At 37.5% G+C, this 19,942-nt stretch overlaps 1 protein-coding gene across 1 annotated transcript; it reads left to right on the forward strand.

Moving 5' to 3' along the window:
* The first annotated feature begins 15,854 nt into the window (after nt 1-15,854).
* On the forward strand, nt 15,855-16,749 carry LOC107785655 (peroxisomal membrane protein 11-4). The gene has a single exon (XM_016607004.2). The coding sequence runs from the start codon at nt 15,969-15,971 to the stop codon at nt 16,644-16,646; it is 678 nt and encodes a 225-aa protein (XP_016462490.1). The 5' UTR covers nt 15,855-15,968; the 3' UTR covers nt 16,647-16,749.
* The last annotated feature ends 3,193 nt before the right edge of the window (nt 16,750-19,942 follow it).

Consider the following 19,942-nt stretch of genomic DNA (forward strand, 5'->3'; position numbering starts at 1 on the left):
GATTGCATTTCTTATTGCAAACATATGGTACGACATTCCCTAGTAGCATCCTAGAGTGCCAAGAGCCTCATCTTATTGTCAACACAGAGTACTACATCCCCTGGTCGCATTATATTCTGCCTACATAGGGTACGACATTCCATAGTAGAATCTTAGAGAGCCAAAAGCCTTACCTTATTACCAACATAGGGTACTACATCCCTTGGTTATATTTCTTATTGCAAACATAGGGTACAACATTCCCTAGTAGCATCTCTGAGCGCCACGATCCTCATTTTATTGCCAACGTAGGGTACAACATTCCCTAATAGCATCTCAGATGCCACAAGCCGCATCTTACTGCCAACATAGGGTACTACATCCCCTGACTGCATTACTTTCTTCCAACATAGGGTACGACATTCCCATGTAGCGTCCTAAAGAGCCAAGAGCATCACCTTATTGCCAATACAATGCACTACATCCCCTCGTTGTATTTCTTATTGCAAACATAGGGTATGACATTTTCTAGTAGAATCTTAGAGAGCCAAGAGCCTCATCTTATTATCAATACAGGGTACTACATCCCCTGGTCGCATTATTTTCTGCCTACATAGGGTACGACATTCCCTAGTAGCATCTTAAAGAGCCAAGAGCCTCATCTTATTGTCAACACAGGGGTACTACATCCCCTGGTCGCATTATTTTCTACCTACATAGGGTACAACATTCCCTAGTAGAATCCCAGAGTGCCAAGAGCCTCACTTATTGCCAACACAGGGTACTACATCCCCTGGTTGCATTTCTTATTGCAAACATAGGGTACGACATTCCCTAGTAGCATCCCAGAGTGCCAAGAGCCTCACCTTATTGCCAACACAGGGTACTACATCCCCTAGTAGCATTCCAGAGTGCCACAAGCCTCATCTTATTGCTAATACAGGGTACTAGCTGTGGTTTCATATCCTCACATAGCTAGGTTATACTGTTGTATTTGTCTATATTTCAATAAGTTAGATATTTTATAGCTTCTCTAATAACTCATAAAATTTCCCTAGTCCAACATGGGGCAAAAATAAATTGTTTTGTTCGTCTTTGATAGCTTTGCAGGCCCCGTCGTAGAGCACATGTGATGATTAAAGCTTGTAGTTTTAGTTTTCTTCAGAAAAGAAGAGGTTTTTCGATCACAAGATAGTCAGAGTTAGCTTTGATAATGTGTCAGCAACCCGGCTTTCCAAGAATCAAGTTCCAAACTCTGATCGAAAAGTAGGTCGTCAATCTTCAAAGTCAAGGCACCCACCTTCCAGTTCGGGTTACAAGATTTCAAGTAAACATGCAGGATGCAAGACACAAAAAGTGGACAAGACTTTGTATTTTACTTTTTCTTTAATGTAATTTTATTTTTCACTTTCTTGATGTAATAAATAAGACCGCGGACCGGAACCTCGACGGAACACTCGACTCTCCAACTCATCATTCCATCATTTTCTTTGAACTACACTTGATTTGATTCTCTTATAACCCAGGATATGTAGGCTGTCCAAAACAAGGACTCGGTCGCACTCTCCTTCTTTTACTTTTGTTCCCTTTTAAATATTGGCCGGGTCAAAAAACTTGTCTAGTTATTCTTTGTATGAAAACTTCGTGTTTTCAGTCAAAGAGGGGTAACTGTAGACATGTAATTTTTGACCCTCCCCGAAACTTTATACATTTTAGTGTTTAAATATTTATTTTAGGTATAATATTGCTATTTTGATTACTTTTTACCTTTTTGCTTTATTTCCCCTTTAAATGAAAACTACAAAAATATTTTTTATTTATTCTAGCTAATTGGTATTTTATTTAGTTACTTTTAGTTATCTTATTTCTCGTAAAAATAGAAATCAACAAAAAACAGTCACATGGCAATTAGAATTTTAATTTCTTCTTTCCCATTCTTGGCACGATGATTTTTCAAAAGAAATAGAAAAATACATTTTTTCTTGGTTTTATATAATATTAGGAAGTTTAGTTTTGTGAAATAATTTTTAATAATTATAGTTTGTTATACTATTTTATGGTCAATTATTTTAGATGTTGCTTTTTGCAAATTTTCTAACTTTAACAAATGAAATGAAAAGAAAAGATAAAAAGAAAATTCTATTTTTATTATATTTTAACAAATCCTCACTTGCACTCACATAACAAGTGGACAAAGTGCCTTCACTTTTTCATTTTGAATTGATTCTCCACTTCAGAGGACGATGTTATCATTTTAGAGGGACCCTCCTTTCCATTGTGTGGTGGGGACCACACGCCCTCTTCACACATTTTCCTTTTTTCTTGCCCAAGCACTTCAAGATATATACCCATCATTCACAAAAAAAGAACAGGGGAAAAAGAACACATCACTAGCAAAGAGAGGTAGCAAAAACTCCCAAGGAGAAACAGTCGCACCTTTCTTCTTCCTCTTCAACCCATTATCATCTTCACATCACACAAATTCATGACAACCACCCTCTTTCCTCCCTAAAACCCATCTGAAAACCTCCATTAAACCACCAAAAATCAGTTGTAACTATTGCAAAAATGCAACAATAGTGATTGCGAGAAACCATCCAAGGACAATCCTTTTCAACACCCAAAACCGACCCTTTCTTCCACCTTAAATCACCCCAGATTAGCCCGGTTTTTTTCTGCTAAAAAATGCCAACAAAACAGCCCTCAAAACTAGCCTTAGACCACCGAAAAATCACCCCAAATCCAGCTGAAAAACCTCCCAAGAATCAGATCACCTCCATTCATAAAGCCATCAGTAAAACCAGTCCAAAGAAGCTCCAAATTCACCTGAAAAACAGCTCGAAAACAACCCTCTTTCTTCACAAAACAACAATATTTTTGGGATCGAGTTCAGTTAATGCTCCAGACATTGGTCGCTAGTTCCATTTGAGGTGTTAGTGGGGTCTCTAGTCAAGGTTACGCTTGAGCTATTAGTCCGTAGGAAGCTTTTTATATACTTTGCATCAATGCTCATTGGGGTTCAATTCTTATCCCATTTTTAATTAATGCAAAAGTTCTTGGCACTCTCTTTGTCTTCATGCGTTTTTAGCTTTAACCTAGTTTTATTTTCTTTGTCTTTATATATGTATATACAATTATCATCTTGAATTAGCATATTAAATGGGTGATTCATAAATTTTGATGGTAAACGATTCATTTTATTTTTATTTACCGGCTTTAGTACTTAATTCATGCTATGCCATATTTTTTATTTGCGAGTAATAAATACCTTGGTTCGTTGTTGGCTAGTTTGTTACTTAATATCGCTTTAGATTAATTTGTTGTCAGTTCTTATTTAAGCTGATGCGTAAGTATTAATGGTAAATTAATCGGGCAGTGGGGGTTAATTAAAACTTGTAATTTGGATTTACATTAAAGTGATTGATAACAATTGGGTCACGGTAGTACTATGGAATTGTAAGAAGCTTTTGGTTTTGAGATGGTTTTGATAATGAGTTGGGCATGACAACTTTAAGAAGCATCTGATCTGATTAGCCTAATGACTAGATTACATCATTTACTCCTCAATCATTTTTATCCATAACTTTGTGGCCTCACATTGATTCCAAAATTAGGAAAAGAATAATTCAAATGCGCTAGCAGTATTTAGACCCGACTTATATAATTATCGTGGCTATGTACACATTCACGTGACATAGTTGTGATCTATAAGCTTAAAGTCAAAGTATGCATTCGCGCGACTTGACAAACTAATTTCTTACAATAATAATTAAGTATTATTAATCGTGTACACGTATGCGCGACATGATTTCGGCACCCGAATAAAACAGATTCACACACACGTGGTTCGTTTCAAAGATAATTCACAATGTGATAATCATAGTAATTAATGCGGTAAAAAGTAAAATGCACATAGTTCGAAAAATACATAATTAAAAAATTAATTGGGCCAGGTATGGTTAAAGCGACTGTGCTAAAATTACGGAATCCGAAAATGCCTAATATCTTCTCCCGGATTAACAGAATTCCATACCCAGTCTTCTGTATTTTGCAGACTTTAAAACATAATCAATTTCCTCAATTTGGGATTTTAAAACAAACCGGTGACTTGGGAAACCATAACAATTATTTCAAGTGGCGACTCTAATTAATTAAATAATCTCATTTCGAATAATGTCACATTAATTAAAAAAAACTCCATATTTTTCATAAAAAGGAGGTGTGACAATGGTTGTTGTCAATTAGGAAATGGCTTGTCCATGGTCTTGCAACTCTTTGTGGAGGTGTATCATGTTGGGATCACCTTGTGTAACATTAGCTCGGGATTTCCTAGTCGATGACGTTTTCGCCATCTCATCAAGAATTTCATATGCCTTTGCATAAGGTGTTGTCATAAAGTTGCCACCGGCCAATTGATTGACCATACATTGGTTTGTAGTATTGATACCACAATATAAAGTTTGTTGAATCATGTTGTCGGTCATATCATTGTTTGGGCACTCTTTCACCATTGTCCGATATATCTCCCAAATCTCATGTAAAAGTTTGTTGGGCTCTTACTTAAACGCCAATATTTCATCCCGAAGGGTAGCCATGTGCCAGGGAGAGAAAAACTTAGCAATAAACTTCACCGCCAACTCATCCCAAGTATGTATTGAATGATTCGGTAAACTTTCCAACCAATCTAAAGCTTAACCCCGTAGAGAGAAGGGAAAAAGCCTTAGCCTCAAGGCATCCTCGAAAACATTAGTTTGCTTGCTCCCCCAACACGTATCCACAAATTCCTTCAAATGTTTATATGCATTTTGACTTGGCGCACCGGTGAAAAAGCCTCGTTGCTCTAGCAAAGTGAGCATCATATTAGTAATTTGGAAGTTGTCCGCTCTAATACAAGGGGGAACTATTGCACTACCATAACCTTCATTGGGCAATATCCGGTGCCGTATGTGGTTATGATGGTGGAGGTGGGGGTGGTACGGGCACGTTGTCTTGTGGAACCTAGCCTCGCCGATTCGGTTGTGGTATTTAAGGTACCTCATCGAGTTGTTCCTCCCCTCCATCCAAGTCCCCCAATGGTATATTTCCGAGATCATTGTTCGCCATGTTTGTACCTATGATTTCTTCAACAAGTTAGTAACATTGAAGGGAAAGAAGATATTTCAAAAACACATTCAAATATATAGTTAACACCGTTAAAACTCCCCAGCAACGACGTCAAAAATTGATCCACACCCAATCCACACTCAATAGTGAGTGGAAACGGTCGTTGAAAAAATAGTACCCAACAAAAGTCGGGGCGATTTCCACAGAGAGTTTAACATGGGTCTTAGGGTTGTTCACTTGCTGAGAGTAAATAAAATGATCTTAATTGAGCTTTCAAACAAGGGATTTTATTTTCTACTTCTAAAAATTAACAGTAGCAATTATCAACTAAAAGGAAAACACTAGAAGACTAGTAATTGTTTTTATTGTTTATATCAAATGGGTAAAAGGCCTAGGGATGTAACCTTCACCTAGGTGTTAGCCTAATAGTTAAATCACGTTAATGCTTGTTTTAGTGATCGGGGTGTATTATAACTCTCAACTCTAAATTATCCACTAAATACCTCTCGTTTATAGAGTGATTTTGCCTAAATTGGCTTTCTCAAGCCCAATTGGGTATCAATTCAAATAGTTGATATGAGCTCAAGTCGGGTTTTCTCTATCTCTAGTTCAAACCCTTTAATTAGGCTAGCCAAAACCTTAACTAGCCCACTTTTCTTTTTAGCCAAATTTTTCTAGATTAAGTCCCTCTTTATCAAGTAAGAACCAAGTCAAATAGGCATGAATCAATGTCTGTAACCATTAATTCTACAAATAATGCATGAACAAGGCTAAATAATAAATACACAATCATAAACAAGCATTAGATTAATCACCCATAAGGTTTACACACTAGGGTTGGGTCACAACCCTAGAAAAAATCTAGCAACTCATGATAAAAATTGAAGAAAACAAAGAAGAAAAACTAATTAAAGCCATAAAACAAAATTAAATTGATAAAACTAATGTTTCTTCACCTAAAATAGTCACAAATTATCCAAAGTAATAAAATATAACACCTACAGCACTAAAAATTACAAAACTTGCCGTAAAAAGTGTTTCCCGTCTATTTATAGTGGCCCAGATTCGTTGACAAAAATGCCCTTCGGGAGGTTATGCGGCCGCAAAATTCCATGTGCGGTCCGCACTTTTCTTAGTTCTGCAGTTGAAGAACTTCTGCAGTCGCACAATTGAGTCTGCAGCTGCACTTCAGCTTCTGCGGCCGCACTTTTTCTTCTGCGACTGCACTTTTGGCCAGGTTTTACACATGGTCATTTAGCACATTCTCTGAACTTTTTGAATTCTTGTCAGTGCGACCATGTTTTGTGACCGTACAAATTATGTGTGGTCAGCACTTTTCCAAACATCCTCAAGGAGCAGGTCCAGTAGAAGGACGTGTACAAAGCTCTTAGCAAGCAAATAGATGAGTCCCTCAAGGACCTCCCCATCCTCCAAGCCGAGCTGGAAAATGCTCAAAAGGAGGCCTCGTTGGTGAAACGGGAGCATGCCATTATAGTCGAAAAGTTAAGGGTATTTGAGATTAATAACGAGAGGCTAAGCACAGTTGCTAACGCCACAACCTCGTAGGTCTAAGAGAAGATAGACCTGATCGACCAGCTCTAGGCCAAAATGAACAAGGTCAAAGCCTCGGCCGAGGCGTTGAGGAGCAAGATGGATATCCTAGACTCGAAAACAGAGGCTACCAAAGAGGATTTGGCATCGGCCAAGGACTAGCTTAGGGTGATGAAGGATAAAGTTGACAAGTCGTCTAGGCTGAATGATTAGCTCCGAGCATAACTGGACTCGGCCGTCTCGGAACGGGATACCCTCGGTCGGGAGTACACCGTGTTGAAGTCCAAGTTGGAGGCATCTTCGAACGAGTCCTCTGAGTTCCAAGATATTCTAGCACAGTACAAGAATGATGTGGAGATGGTCGAGGCCCGTATAATAACAAAGGTCGAGTATGTAAAGTGGCTATCCCAGAGGGAGACCCTCGAGGAGATTCATGCCCGAGAGTTAAGGCAGTGAATCGGGCTCCGGTGAAGACTAGGCGGAAATGCCTTAGTTTATTTTTTGTTCTCTTTTGTATATTTTTATTTATTTTGGGGTTGGTTTATAGTACCTTTGTAAATACTTTTGATATGTATAAAAAATTTTCGTTTTGTTATATTGTGTCCTTTACTTTTCAGCATCCACTTACAACTCTTTGTTTGAAATATGTCATTAATGCCTTAGCATAGAATTTGACATAATTTAGAGTGTTCATTCCTCTAGAGCCCGAAAGAGGCCTGGTTTAAATAACAACTCCGACTTTCTTTGACTTCGGTATATCCAATAAAAATGATGTCTTTAAAATGCTTGAATGTTTCAACCACACATGATGATGTTTGCCGAAGGTGGCTCTTTTTATAGACGGGTCTGAAGTATTTTTTTTATAGGATTTAACCATGTGTAAGGACCTTACTTTCTACGTACAGACTTAGATGTCTTCAGGCCATTTTAAGTTAGCCGTAGCCTTTTATGTTCGGGCCTTACCTAATAGGCTCGGTGCCTCCGGGATTCGATAGCCCGAGTTGTCCGATCGTATTGTCGGATAGTAGTCTCAATTCGAGGAGGCCCGTGGGCTCTAGAGTATTGAACACACTATTTATTCTAAGTAACTTAATGATAATATCGTTAGTACAAATGTGAACTGATGAAATATTGAAGGCAAACTTCTTATTTTTACTTTGAATGTAGAGTATATGATCGAAGGCACAAAAGCTTTCTGCCATGGAAAGAATGATCTACACGGTCACGGTTCATTTGACCGTTTGACCCTTACAATTAATTCTAATATTCAAGCCTTGGCTTTTAATATGCCCCCCAATATTCGAGATTGAGCTTATGAGGTCTCGAATACTATCGATCCAATACGGGTGATCGATCAGCAATCCTAGCCTCAAGCCGATCTTTAAAACTAGGGTAGCACGTGCTTTCAGACCGAATCCTCAGATTTAACCTCCACTGATTATCTGCATAGCTTAGTTTAAAGGGTAATAAAATTCAAAGGGAATTGTGTTCATACCTTAGTAGTAGTACCGCTTTAAGTGTGTCATATTCCAGTTGTTCGGTAGCTATACATTATTCCCTGACTCGAGCTTATACGAGCCTTTCCCGGTTAAACTGGTAACTTTGTATGGACTTTTCCAGTTCGGGCCTAGTTTCCCGTTAATTGGGTTTTTGGTATGTAGTGTGACTTTCTTTAATACCAAGCCCCCGGCTTGGAAGTGTCGAAGATTAGCCCTTCAGTGATAATATCTCCCATTCCCTGCTTTTGGGCCGCTAATCGGACTAGGGCATCTTCTCACCGTTCGTCCCATAAGTCTAATCTTGTGGCCATGGCCTCGTTATTCAACGTCTTGGTAGCGTACTGGAACCTTAGGCTCAGATCTTCTACTTCGACAGGGATTAAAGCTTTCGTGCCGTAGACTAAAGAGAACAGAGTAACACCGGTGCTTGACTTCAAAGTCGTTCGGTATGCCCATAAGACCTCGGAAAAATCCTTCTTCTATTACCGAGTTCGTCAATTTCACTTTGCTCCGGAGTCAAATTTGTTGGAGTCGACTGATGACCCTAAATTAGCCAACACATCGGCGTCATTTTTTTGGTCTCGAGATACGTGTTATAGAGTCCATTCCTTGAATTGGTACAAGGTCACTTGCAACTTATCCGAGTATCTCTGCATCCGTTCCTCTTTTACTTCAAACGTCCTCGATTACCTCAACCCTCAGGCTCTTAGCCAGTTCTAGACCTGCAATCATAACCTTATATTTGACTTTGTTGTTAGTCAATTTCACAGTTCTAATACACTTCCTTATTACGTTACCCGTAGAGGGTTTTAATACGATGCCCAGCCCGACCCCTTTGCGTTAGAAGCACCGTCCGTGAATAGGGTCCAGACCCCTGAGCTAGTCCTTGAGGTGATCAGTAATTCCTTCTCAATCTAGGGGATCAGGGATGGTATAAAGTCGGCCATGAAGTTTGCCAAAATTTGAGATTTTATAGTGGTCTAGGGTTTGTACTTGATATCGTACCTGCTAATCTCTATGGCCCATTTGGCTAGCAGGCCCGAGAGATCGGATTTATGCATAACATTCCTCAATGGGCGAGTGGTCATGACACATATGGGGTGATACTGAAAGTACGGTATTAATTTCCTACATGCGCTCAATAAGGCGAGCACTAATTTTTCTAAGTGTGGATACCTTGTTTCGGCATCGCCAAGGGTTCTACTAACATAATAAATAGGAAATTGTGTACCTTCTTCTTTCCAGACTAGGACACCACTTACCGCTACCTCAAAAACTGCCAAGTATAGGTATTGTTGTTTGTTCACCTTCGAAGTGTGCAGCAAGGGAGGGATCAATAGGTACCGTTTGAGTTCTTCCAAAGCTCGCCGGCACTCCAGGGTTCAAGAGAAGTCGTTATTCTTTTTAAGTCACGAGAAATCAGTGGCTCTTGTCTGACAACCTCGAAATAAACCGGCCCAACGTGGCTATTCGCCCAATCAGTCTCTGTATTGCCTTGACGTTGTCAACTACAGTGATATCTATGGATTTTATCTTGTACGAGTTGATCTCTATTTCCCGATTGGATACCATGAACCCGAGGATCTTGCCCGAGCTGACCCCAAAAGCACACTTCTCCGGGTTCAATTTCATGTTGTATTTCCTCAATATGTCGAAGGTTCCCTGTAAATGCTTCAAATGGTCCTCTGCTCGTAGAGACTTAACCAACATATCATCAATATAAACCTCCATTGATTTTCCTATTTGTTCTTTGAACATCCGGTTAACTAGGCGTTGATCACCGGTATTTTTTAGCACAAACGACATTACATTATAACAGTAGGTGCTGAATTTGGTTACAAAAGAAGTCTTTTCTTGGTTGCCCAAGTCCATTGAATTAGGTTGAACCAGGAATAGGCATCGAGAAAACTTAGGTGAAGTTTAGTTTGGAAAAACATGAAACATGACTTATACCCACAACTTCTAAAAACTATCACAAATATCCAACAATACCATTATCAATAACATTCTTTGATACAAAATTATTATTTTTATAATGAACTACATGATACACTATCAGATGACCGAGAAGACAAAGCAACATCGTTATAAAATAATAAATTGTGGGCACTTTTATAAAATATAAAAGTTTGGGGCAATTTTTTAAAAATATAATAGTGATATTTTGGCCCAAAACCAGCTATTGAACTGGTTTTGGGATTTGGGATTTGGGACTTGGGATTTGGCCAAATATAGGCAAAATTTATGGCCAAACATGTGTTTGCCAAATAAAACCCAAGTTTATTTTGGCAAAATCTATGGCCAAACGGGTCCTTAGTATCTCGTGTCCGGCCGTCGCACTGATCATTCTAAGTTTGTTTCCTTTTTTAGGTACGACTACTATGTTAGCTAACCAATCTAGGTACATAACTTCCCGGATGGAACCTATTTTTAAAAGTTTAGATACCTCGCCTTTGATGAATGCTTGTTTGATCTCGGACTCTGACCTTCTCTTTTGTTTGACCAAGTGGAACTTTGGATCCGGGATCAATTTGTGAGTTGTCACCTCTGGTGAGATCCCTGTCATATCTAAGTGGGACCAGGCAAACAATCAGCATTAGCTTTAAGGAAATCAATAAGTTTTTTCCTGAGTTCGGGATTTTGATCCGGAAGGTGCTCGATCAATATGACCTGCTCCAATTCCTCAATTGTCGATTTAGTGGTATTAGTGTTATCGGGTGCTATAAAAGATCTCGAAACACTGTAATCCTCATCCTCGTTTGTTGTGTGCTTCTCTTATTTTCTCGACTCGGTCGAGATCGGTATTGTTAATTTCTATTTGGTTTTCTTTTCTTCGACCAGTCCCCTATTTTTTAATGTCAAAACCGCGGGCACCAGGATGACTTCATCGACAGAAACATCTCCTTTGCAGCCGGCTGTTCCCCGTAGAATATTTTGATTCCTCCCGGAGTGGGAAATTTCAATGCTCGATGTAAGGTTGAAGGCACCTCTCTCATGTTGTGAACCCATGGCCTTCCGAACAAGGCGTTGTACCTCATATCCCCCTCGATCACGTAGAACTTTGTTTCATGGGTGGTCCTGACAGTGTTCACTAATAGGGTTATTTCACCTATTGTCGTCTCGCATGCCATGTTGAATTTGTTCAACCCTCAGACCGCCAGTACGATTTTCACCAATAATCCTAGTTGTTCTACGATCCTCCATCGGATGGTGTTATCCGAGCTACCTGGATAAATTAACACATGTTTAACTCTAGATTTATTGATAAATATGAATATTACTAGTGCATCGTTGTGAGGTAGGTGATGCCCTCGGTATCATCGTCGCTGAACGAGATGGCTCCTTCCGAACATAATCTTGAGTGCCTTTTTCCCTTGTAATAGAAACTTTGGTGCATTTTATCATTGGCCGTTAGGGGAAATCCACTCCCCCAATGATCATGTTGATCATGTGTTGGGGCTCTTCTTGTTCAATCTATTTGTTGGCGTCCCTATTTTTGAAATGATTTTTTGCCCGTTCGCTTAGGAATTCCTCGAAGATGTCTATTGTTGAATAGTTGAGCCACTTCTTCCTTAGCTGTCGACAATCTTCGGTCCTGTGACCATGAGTACTATGGTACTTACACACAAGGTTGTGATCCTTCTATGGGGGATCAGACTGAAGTGGCCTAAGTCACATGGTCTCTTTAATGCGACCAATGGCCCACATTATACTCGCAACATCCACGTTGAAATTATACTCTGAAAATCTTGGTGCTTCACTACCGCCAAGCGATCTGTAAAAACTGCTCTTACTCATCAAACTTGATTGCTTGGTCTTTGATAATTTCTCATGTCGTTCCTAGTTGGGTGGGGCCCGAATCCCTTTCCCCATCTGTCCGAGCCATATGGCTGATACTGATCTCGGACCGGCCTTGGCTCCTGGTCCATAATCCTTTTAGACATGTCATTCAATTTGTTGGGATGGTCGTCCTCGACTCTAATCTTCGACTGATACCTGTTATGGACATAGGCCCAAGTAGCCGCGGGGTACTCCACCAAGTTTTGCTTTAATTATTGAGAAGCAACGGAACTTTGTGGGTTGAGTCCTTGAGTGAACGTCTGGACTGCCCAATCATCCATGACCAGGGGCAGGTCCATCCGCTCTATCTGGAACCTCGATACGAATTCCCTAAACATCTCGTTATCTCTTTGTTTGACCTTGAAAAGGTCCTATTTCATCGTCTCGACCTTAATGGCACCGACATGGGCTTTTACGAAAGCATCTGCAAGCATAACAAATGAATCAATAGAATTCAGAGGCAAGTTATGGTACCATATCATCGCTCCTTTGGACAAATTTTCCCCAAATTTCTTCAATAACATCGATTTGATCTCGTCGTCTTCTAGATCATTGCCTTTGATTACGCACTTATAGAAGGTTACATGCTCGTTATACTTGGGAATGTCAGATATTCAGAATCTCTTCGGAATTGGCTTCGGTTCCGCACTCGGGGGGAAAGGCTTCTGAATGAATTTCTTAGAATCCGACCTTTTAAATATTGGAGGCGCTCCCGGGATCTGATCGACCCTCGAATTGTAAGTTTCTACCTTTTTGTCATTTGCCTCTATCTTTTTCTCACCAGACTCCACCCGTTTTGTTAGTGCTTCGAGCATTTTCATCACTTTAAAAGTTTCCCCGGGCCCGAATTCATCTGGTTCCACAACAATTTGTTCATCCCTTCGAGCGTTTTCTCTGGCCCGCTCGGGCTCGATCCTGTTAGGGCATGACTTTGGGTTTGTAATTGCGCTATTGCTGCTTGATGAGCTTGTAACATTTCGAAGATCAATTGCAAGCTAACTCCATCACCTTCCTCCTCATATGCTTCTCGAGCCTATGGTCAGGGTGCCCCGCAAATGCTATTTTCGGGGTCAGTTGGCAAGTTGTTGTTGATGGCAACCTGTGAGTTAACATCGACTGGGTCAACGATTGGGAAACCATTGGGATCAATAGGGGGTATGTCATTGCTGGGTACCACGTTATTGTTTTCACCATGGTGGCCTGATTCGGCGTCAATATTCAAGTGAGCAGACTCAGAATTTGACATTCTTAGATTAAAGCGAAATCAAACTTCAAAGAGCAAGTGTAAAGTAGGGTGTGTTACAGAGATTTGTATTAAATAACCACTATTATTCTTAGCCATACGGTGGGCGCCAAACTGTTTACCCTTTAAATGAGTAACAATTAATTTTGTATGCAGTTAAAGAATACGCGATTTAATTTAACACGAATGATCTATTGACAGAAATTAATCAAAGTACAGATAAGTAATATAATCAAACTAAACATGAAGAACAATTAAGCCTGGCTTCTTAGATGAACACTGAAAATTGACCTTGGTCGAGCTCTCGCGACTAGCTTGGTCGCAATCGAATAATTAAGTAGCTAAAGAACACAATGAACAATGGCTAGAGAACGAAAATAAACTTTTATTGCTTTGATATGCGTGACAACAGTGGTTTAAAATGAAAAAGTTCTCACCTTTATATAGTAGGGGAGTTTCAATCCTAGTACAAGTCTAAATAAAATAAAAATCTTTTTTTTTCAATAAATGTTGATCTGCAATTGATAGCGGACGGAATTTGTGCCGTAATATCAGATTGAGAGCGGATATTACGGCTCCCCACTTATCGTACTTAACCGTTTCTCTTTTTTCTTAGTCTCAAGCCTTCACTCAACCTAGACCCGATGTTCGGCCGTGTCCGATCCCGGATGCACTGTTCGTCCTTCTCGGGCTCCGAAACGAGGAACCTTTCAGCTTTACTCAAGATTGCATCAGATTATGCTTCCCTCTCATTTCTTTACAGGAATATCGGGGGTAACATTGTTTCCGATTTTATCCGTACACACTATTACTACTCCAAGTTATTTTGGAAATCTCAGTTCGGCTCTTCAAATTCGATCCAACCAAAGAAAAAGAATAAATAGAAAGTTTAAAAAATTTCAGATTAGAATTAACAATTTAGATTGAAGAGGCTTCCCAATCCCAACCAGATTATAGCAATTGCCTCATGAACCCCCTTAAGTTCTAATCCTAATCCAATCATCGTAGAATTCCTTCCTTCGGCTATATAATGAAACAATTATTGGGGAAGTAGTGTACCCCCTACCCTAACCAATTTAAGTCCATATTCTTTCTTTTCGTATCTACTTAGCTTATTTTGTATATAATTTAAAATTTCCTTTTTCCTATTAATAGGGTAGTAAGAAAATTTGTATTAGAAACTAATTCGAGAGTGACTCGTGTTTATCATCACAGATTTAAACTTTATTGTATGAACTAAAGTTTGGAACTTTTAAAAGCTTGAAAACTCATAAATGAATTTTGTGATTAGTTCAGCTTTTTGCATCCAAGGGCATGGTCTAGCAGTCAATGAAGTGGATTAAGAACTATGAGATCTCATGTTCAAATCTCGGAGGTAAAAATATTAGTAGGTGATATTTTTTCATTTGTCCGAGCATTGGTGGACATAGTTATCTGGTACCTGTTGCTGGTGGGAGGTAGCAGGTATTTCGTGAAATTAGTCGAGATGTGCATAAGTTGGCCCGGATACTACGATTATCAAAAAAATATTTGTTACTATAATTTTTGATAAATTGATGATTGAGTTTTATTGGGGATGACATTTTGAAGTTGTGATTAAAATTTAAAGATATTTGATGAAGATTTGAGATATTTGCATTTTTCGTGAGTTTGAGTTTATATGAGACAAAACTCAGTTTTTATGCAAAATATTATACAATATATAATAACTGTATAATATTATATACCGGGTATATAAACATTTGCAGAAAATAATGGGTTATGCGATTATAAACTTAAAAACATGGTGACGTAAGTACAATGTAGGGTGTTGACCTGTACTTTTGTGCAAATCGATATCTTGCGCCAAAAAGTTGCCAGCATTATCTGGGTGTGTTAAGTTAGTTTAACTTGAAATATTAATATTAGTAGCTCCAATCAACAAAAACATATCATGTATGTTTTTTTGGAATAATTTTTTATAAAGTTTAGATCTGGTTTGTTTAAATCTTATAATAACTCTGGTTGCATAACTTTTTAAATACTTCAAGTCTATCTCACTTTAAAACTGTACACCAATTCCATAGAAGTGTTCAATGCTCCGTTGACATATACTAGTAACTTATTTGAGTTAAAATTTGGGTTTTATTTCTCTATATAATATGTTTTAAAATAGGAAGGTGACACAGGGATATAATGAAAGGATTGTTTGCAATAAATGAAGAGGTTGAAGGAAATTAGCACACCCTTGATAGATTATGTTGTGTTGTTTCCTATACAACTAATGACATAAACAAAGCTATAGTGTAGAATTAAAGTGTAATCCCAATGGTTAAGTTCATATAACGGTGGGAACTAATTGAAGCTGAAGACGAAATGGGATACAACAAAATACTAAAATAATTGGTCCAAAATTGCTAATCGAACACTCATAAGACCAAAAAAGAACCCATTGGTGGTAGTGAGAGTCCCTCTTGTAGTCTTTTAGGCCATTGATTGAAAATCAAATTTTCTTTTTTATTATAACCCCAAAAGGATATAAAAATAAAAATAAAAATTATGGCTTGCAAGGAAGTAACACTAGAACGCAAAACAATAATGTCCAAACAAAAATTCCTTGATTTATCCAAGAACTTCAATTTGTGGCCATCCTTTAATGCTCTAATGCTAACAATAATAGCAACTCTCTTCTATCAAAGATAGCCCACTCAACTCTATGTCCAAGCAAAGCAACCAAAAAAAAAAACTTCAGCTCCTCTTACCTCTAGCTAGCAATGAATGACACAGTTGACAAGCTAGTAATTTTCTTGGCAAAGAGAGATGGAATTGACAAACTTGTCAAGACATTCCAATACGTATCCAAGCTCGTAAATTGGCACGTCGAGAAAACTTACCCTGAATTTGCCACTAGAGCTAAGCAATGGGAAGTTGCTTCTGGCCTCAGTCGAAAAGCCTTCCGAAGTGGTCGATTCCTCACTGGATTCAATGCCCTCCGAAGGAGCCCCGGCACGTCCTCAGGTTTCAGGCTGCTAGCAGTTCTTGCCAATTCAGGAGAGATGGTCTATTTCTTCTTTGACCATTTTCTCTGGCTGTCGCGAATCGGAGTTATGGATTCTAAATATGCAAAAAGGATGAGCTTCATTTCTGCATTTGGTGAGTCTGTTGGATACGTGTTTTTCATTATCTCGGATTTTATTCTCATTTCAAGGGGCCTAAAAGCAGAAAGGAAGCTTTTGACTGAAGAGGAGGAGTCTAAGGAAACAGAAGGCGAAATCAAGAAAATTAGAATGGATAGAATTATGAGACTGATGGCTGTGGCAGCTAATATAGCTGACCTTATAATTGCTTTGGCTGAAATTGAACCAAATCCATTATGCAACCATACTGTTACTTTAGGCATTAGTGGCTTAGTTTCTGCATGGGCTGGTTGGTATAGAAACTGGCCCTCCTGAACATACATAAGTTATCAGATTGATGGCGAATTTCAAAGCATATGAATGTAACAAACTTCAGTTATATATGATCAGCGGGAGCTTAAACGTTCTGATTTACTACTATACATGTAAGAGTTGAGGCTTTTCTTTTTCTCTTTTTCTGTTCTAACTTGGATTTTGTTGCAAGACTTCTGCATAGTTCAGATTTAAGTTATAAACATTGTTGAAGATAACACAACTATGGATTAGGTCATTCAAAACTCACTTTTAAAAAGTTGTCTAAGTCAAGCATGAGTAGCAGGGGTGGTTCAATAAACATAGTGGCCCAAAACAAAACTTCAACGAGAGGCCGTAAGCTTTTTGTTAGAAAAAAATAAAAATAAAAATCATACGTATATAATTTCATTTGAAGTTCATTTTTCTAATTTTTTTATATGCAAAGTTATTAACAATTTGTTGTAATCGATTTCTTCTAATAATTTCTTTTTTAATTTCTAATATATCTAATCCATTTAATAGACATACTTTCTAATTTAAGATATTAATTTATTGTTTGTTAAATATTTATCAAGAGTTCTTTTTGGAATTATATTAAAGTTTCAATCTTTTTTTGAGTTATGAATAATCATATTCTTTCTCGATTTATACTCTAGAGAGTGATTCCCCAAAAGACTATTTCTTTTCTCAATTTATGCTCAACGCTTTAACCTTTCTTCTTCTTTTTTTACTATGAAAAATTATACTTCATCATTTAAAACACTAAATATTTTTTTCGAATAACATATGCACTTATTAGGAAAATTTGTGACCCCAAAAAATAGGGGGCCTTGGGTCGGCACTGATGAGTAGGTAACCTAAAAAATAAAGTAAATAACTTGTAAAAGATAATTATATTGTCCACTATACAGTTAAATTCATTTGTAATTACTCTATTAAAGGTTATCTATTCAGATTTTAAGAAGAATTGCTTATAACTCCTGCACTATATTTTTTGCGTTCTCCTCTGTTTTTTTTTTCCTTTTATAACTTTTGCGCTAATATGTGTTACAGCCTAGATCCTTATGACTCTTCTATATGATCTTTTAGTTTTTTTCTGGCGAAAAACATTCACTGGAAATTAAAGACGCTAAATACCACTAGCTAAGGAGAATACTATAATGAAAATTACATCTAGAAGCTTTCTTTTCAATCTTCTCTTCTAGTAGTCCAAGTTGGAAGTGGAATTATGACTTTGTGCATTGTATTTGTAGGTGAAAATTAGTTTCTGTTATGTTAGGATATACTATTACCAATCCAGTTCGTTTTTATTCTTAAACACGTAAAGTGGTTTTAGCTTTATTTACCTTTTACGAATATGACTTTCTAATTATCAGATATTTTAATCTTATTTTTGTTCGGCTTCGGCATGTTGTAAAACTTTAATGAACTGAACTATTTCTAAAGTGAAATATTTACATCATCAAAATCTTTTAACTTTTGAATGTAAACTTTCTCTTCAAAAGCAAAGCCAAATATCAAGGTGAGAAGTAGTAGATGAAATTCAATGGGTGTACTTCCAGATGCAAGTGAGAAAAATTTCACACAGTTAAAACTTATTGAATATGGAAACTTCGTGACATTTTAATTGAGAACATTGAACTCTATCTAGTTTCCTGAAAAGAATATAAAAAGATATTCATCTGATGACCATTATGACTAATTAAAGATACCATGCAGTTAAGCGTAGAGATTAATCTTCTTAGATCGTAAAAATCTATCTACAAAATGATACTTACATCAAATTAATAAATACATAATATGCATTTGCATATAAGATTTTCACTTAACTATAGTTAATTTTTATATATTCTCGCCTAGCTAATTTTTTTCACCTAACTAATAAATTTACATAATTTGATGTATACACTAGTGGCTAATAAGTAGGAGTAGTAAGTTTTTACGAAATCAAAGTACTCATCGCCAATAGCTTACGCCGGAAAGAGAGAGCAAATCAAGCAAAAACTACTTATAAGCTTTTACAATTGATAGTATAAACGATTTTAACTATGCAAATATTAAAATATATAGACGATTGTAACATGTTATTGTTCGCAACAAATTTTCGTTGTACAGAAAATAATTGCAACAAAAATAATATGAATAAAAAAAGATTTTATTGATGAATATTTATGAGTACACTTCTATGTATCCCTTGGTTCCCCTCTCTGAGATTCTCCGTGATTCGAGGACTTGAGAAACGTCTTTCTTGAATGTACGATGATGCAGACCTCCTTGTGATGTATTCAATCGCCAAGAACGTCGAACAACGCTTCGTTTTTTTAGGTTGAACTCCGGGAAGAACTCCGTTGATCACTTCTTTGTTGAAAAACTTTGCACTTGATGATTGATCTCTCTGTTTTTGGATGCCTTCACCAATTGCAGAATGCTCTTCTCCAACTCTGAATGTCCTTAGAGAGTTATGTAACCCCTCTATTTATAATGGTAGATGATTGACAGTCCAACTACATATAAACTCTCTTGCTTGATTCTGATTGGCTCATGTGAGTCATCAAACTTATCGCACAAGCTACCTGATAAGCTTGCTTGTGATTGGCCAAAACATGTCATTTTAGATACTTGGCGACTCTTGATTGGTCACTGTTTTAGACTAGGATTTCCATATCAGTTCACACATGGCGTCATCTTGTTGGCTTTGGGTTTGACTGGACATGCCATATCACTTGACATATGGCATGAGTTTGGACCTTAAGATAGAATGGAACTTGGGCTTGAAAATAATAAAATGGACTAATTTTAATTTATAAAGTCCAAGTTAATTATTTAACCCAAATAGATTTAATCCAAATTTTGTATGGATTAGACCCAATAAATTTTATATGTCTACATATACCCCCTATTTCAAGGCTTGTCAAAGTGTAGACTTGTTAAAACTCGAAGACAAGGCCCGGAGTATCCATGTGAAGAATATTTTCTTTCTTGCCCATAAATAAAGAATTTGAATTCTTTGGGCAATCGTGACTCTCTAGTGAAGCATGTAATCAAAGCCATCAAACAAGGCCTTCTTACTATGCTTTCATTTTCTACGTTGGATATAAATTCAATGACATATCCCTTGCCATACGTAAAGTTCACCAAACGAAACTGACCTAAATCGAATTGAAAAAAAACTTTTGATACCAAGTATGTTGTACTTAAACAATACTTTATTAGTAACCTTTATAGCAAAATTATGGTAACCAAAACATGTCACATTGAACAATATATGACAGTTCCATCATAGATCAATTTCTTATGACAAAGCCATGTGAGGCTCA

This window comes from Nicotiana tabacum, chromosome 4, assembly GCF_000715075.1.
Source record: "Nicotiana tabacum cultivar K326 chromosome 4, ASM71507v2, whole genome shotgun sequence".
Lineage (NCBI taxonomy): Eukaryota > Viridiplantae > Streptophyta > Magnoliopsida > Solanales > Solanaceae > Nicotiana > Nicotiana tabacum.

Coding starts and splice junctions, on each gene's coding strand:
- LOC107785655 (XM_016607004.2), top strand. CDS start 15,969: ATGAATGACACAGTTGACAAGCTAGTAATTTTCTTGGCAAAGAGAGAT.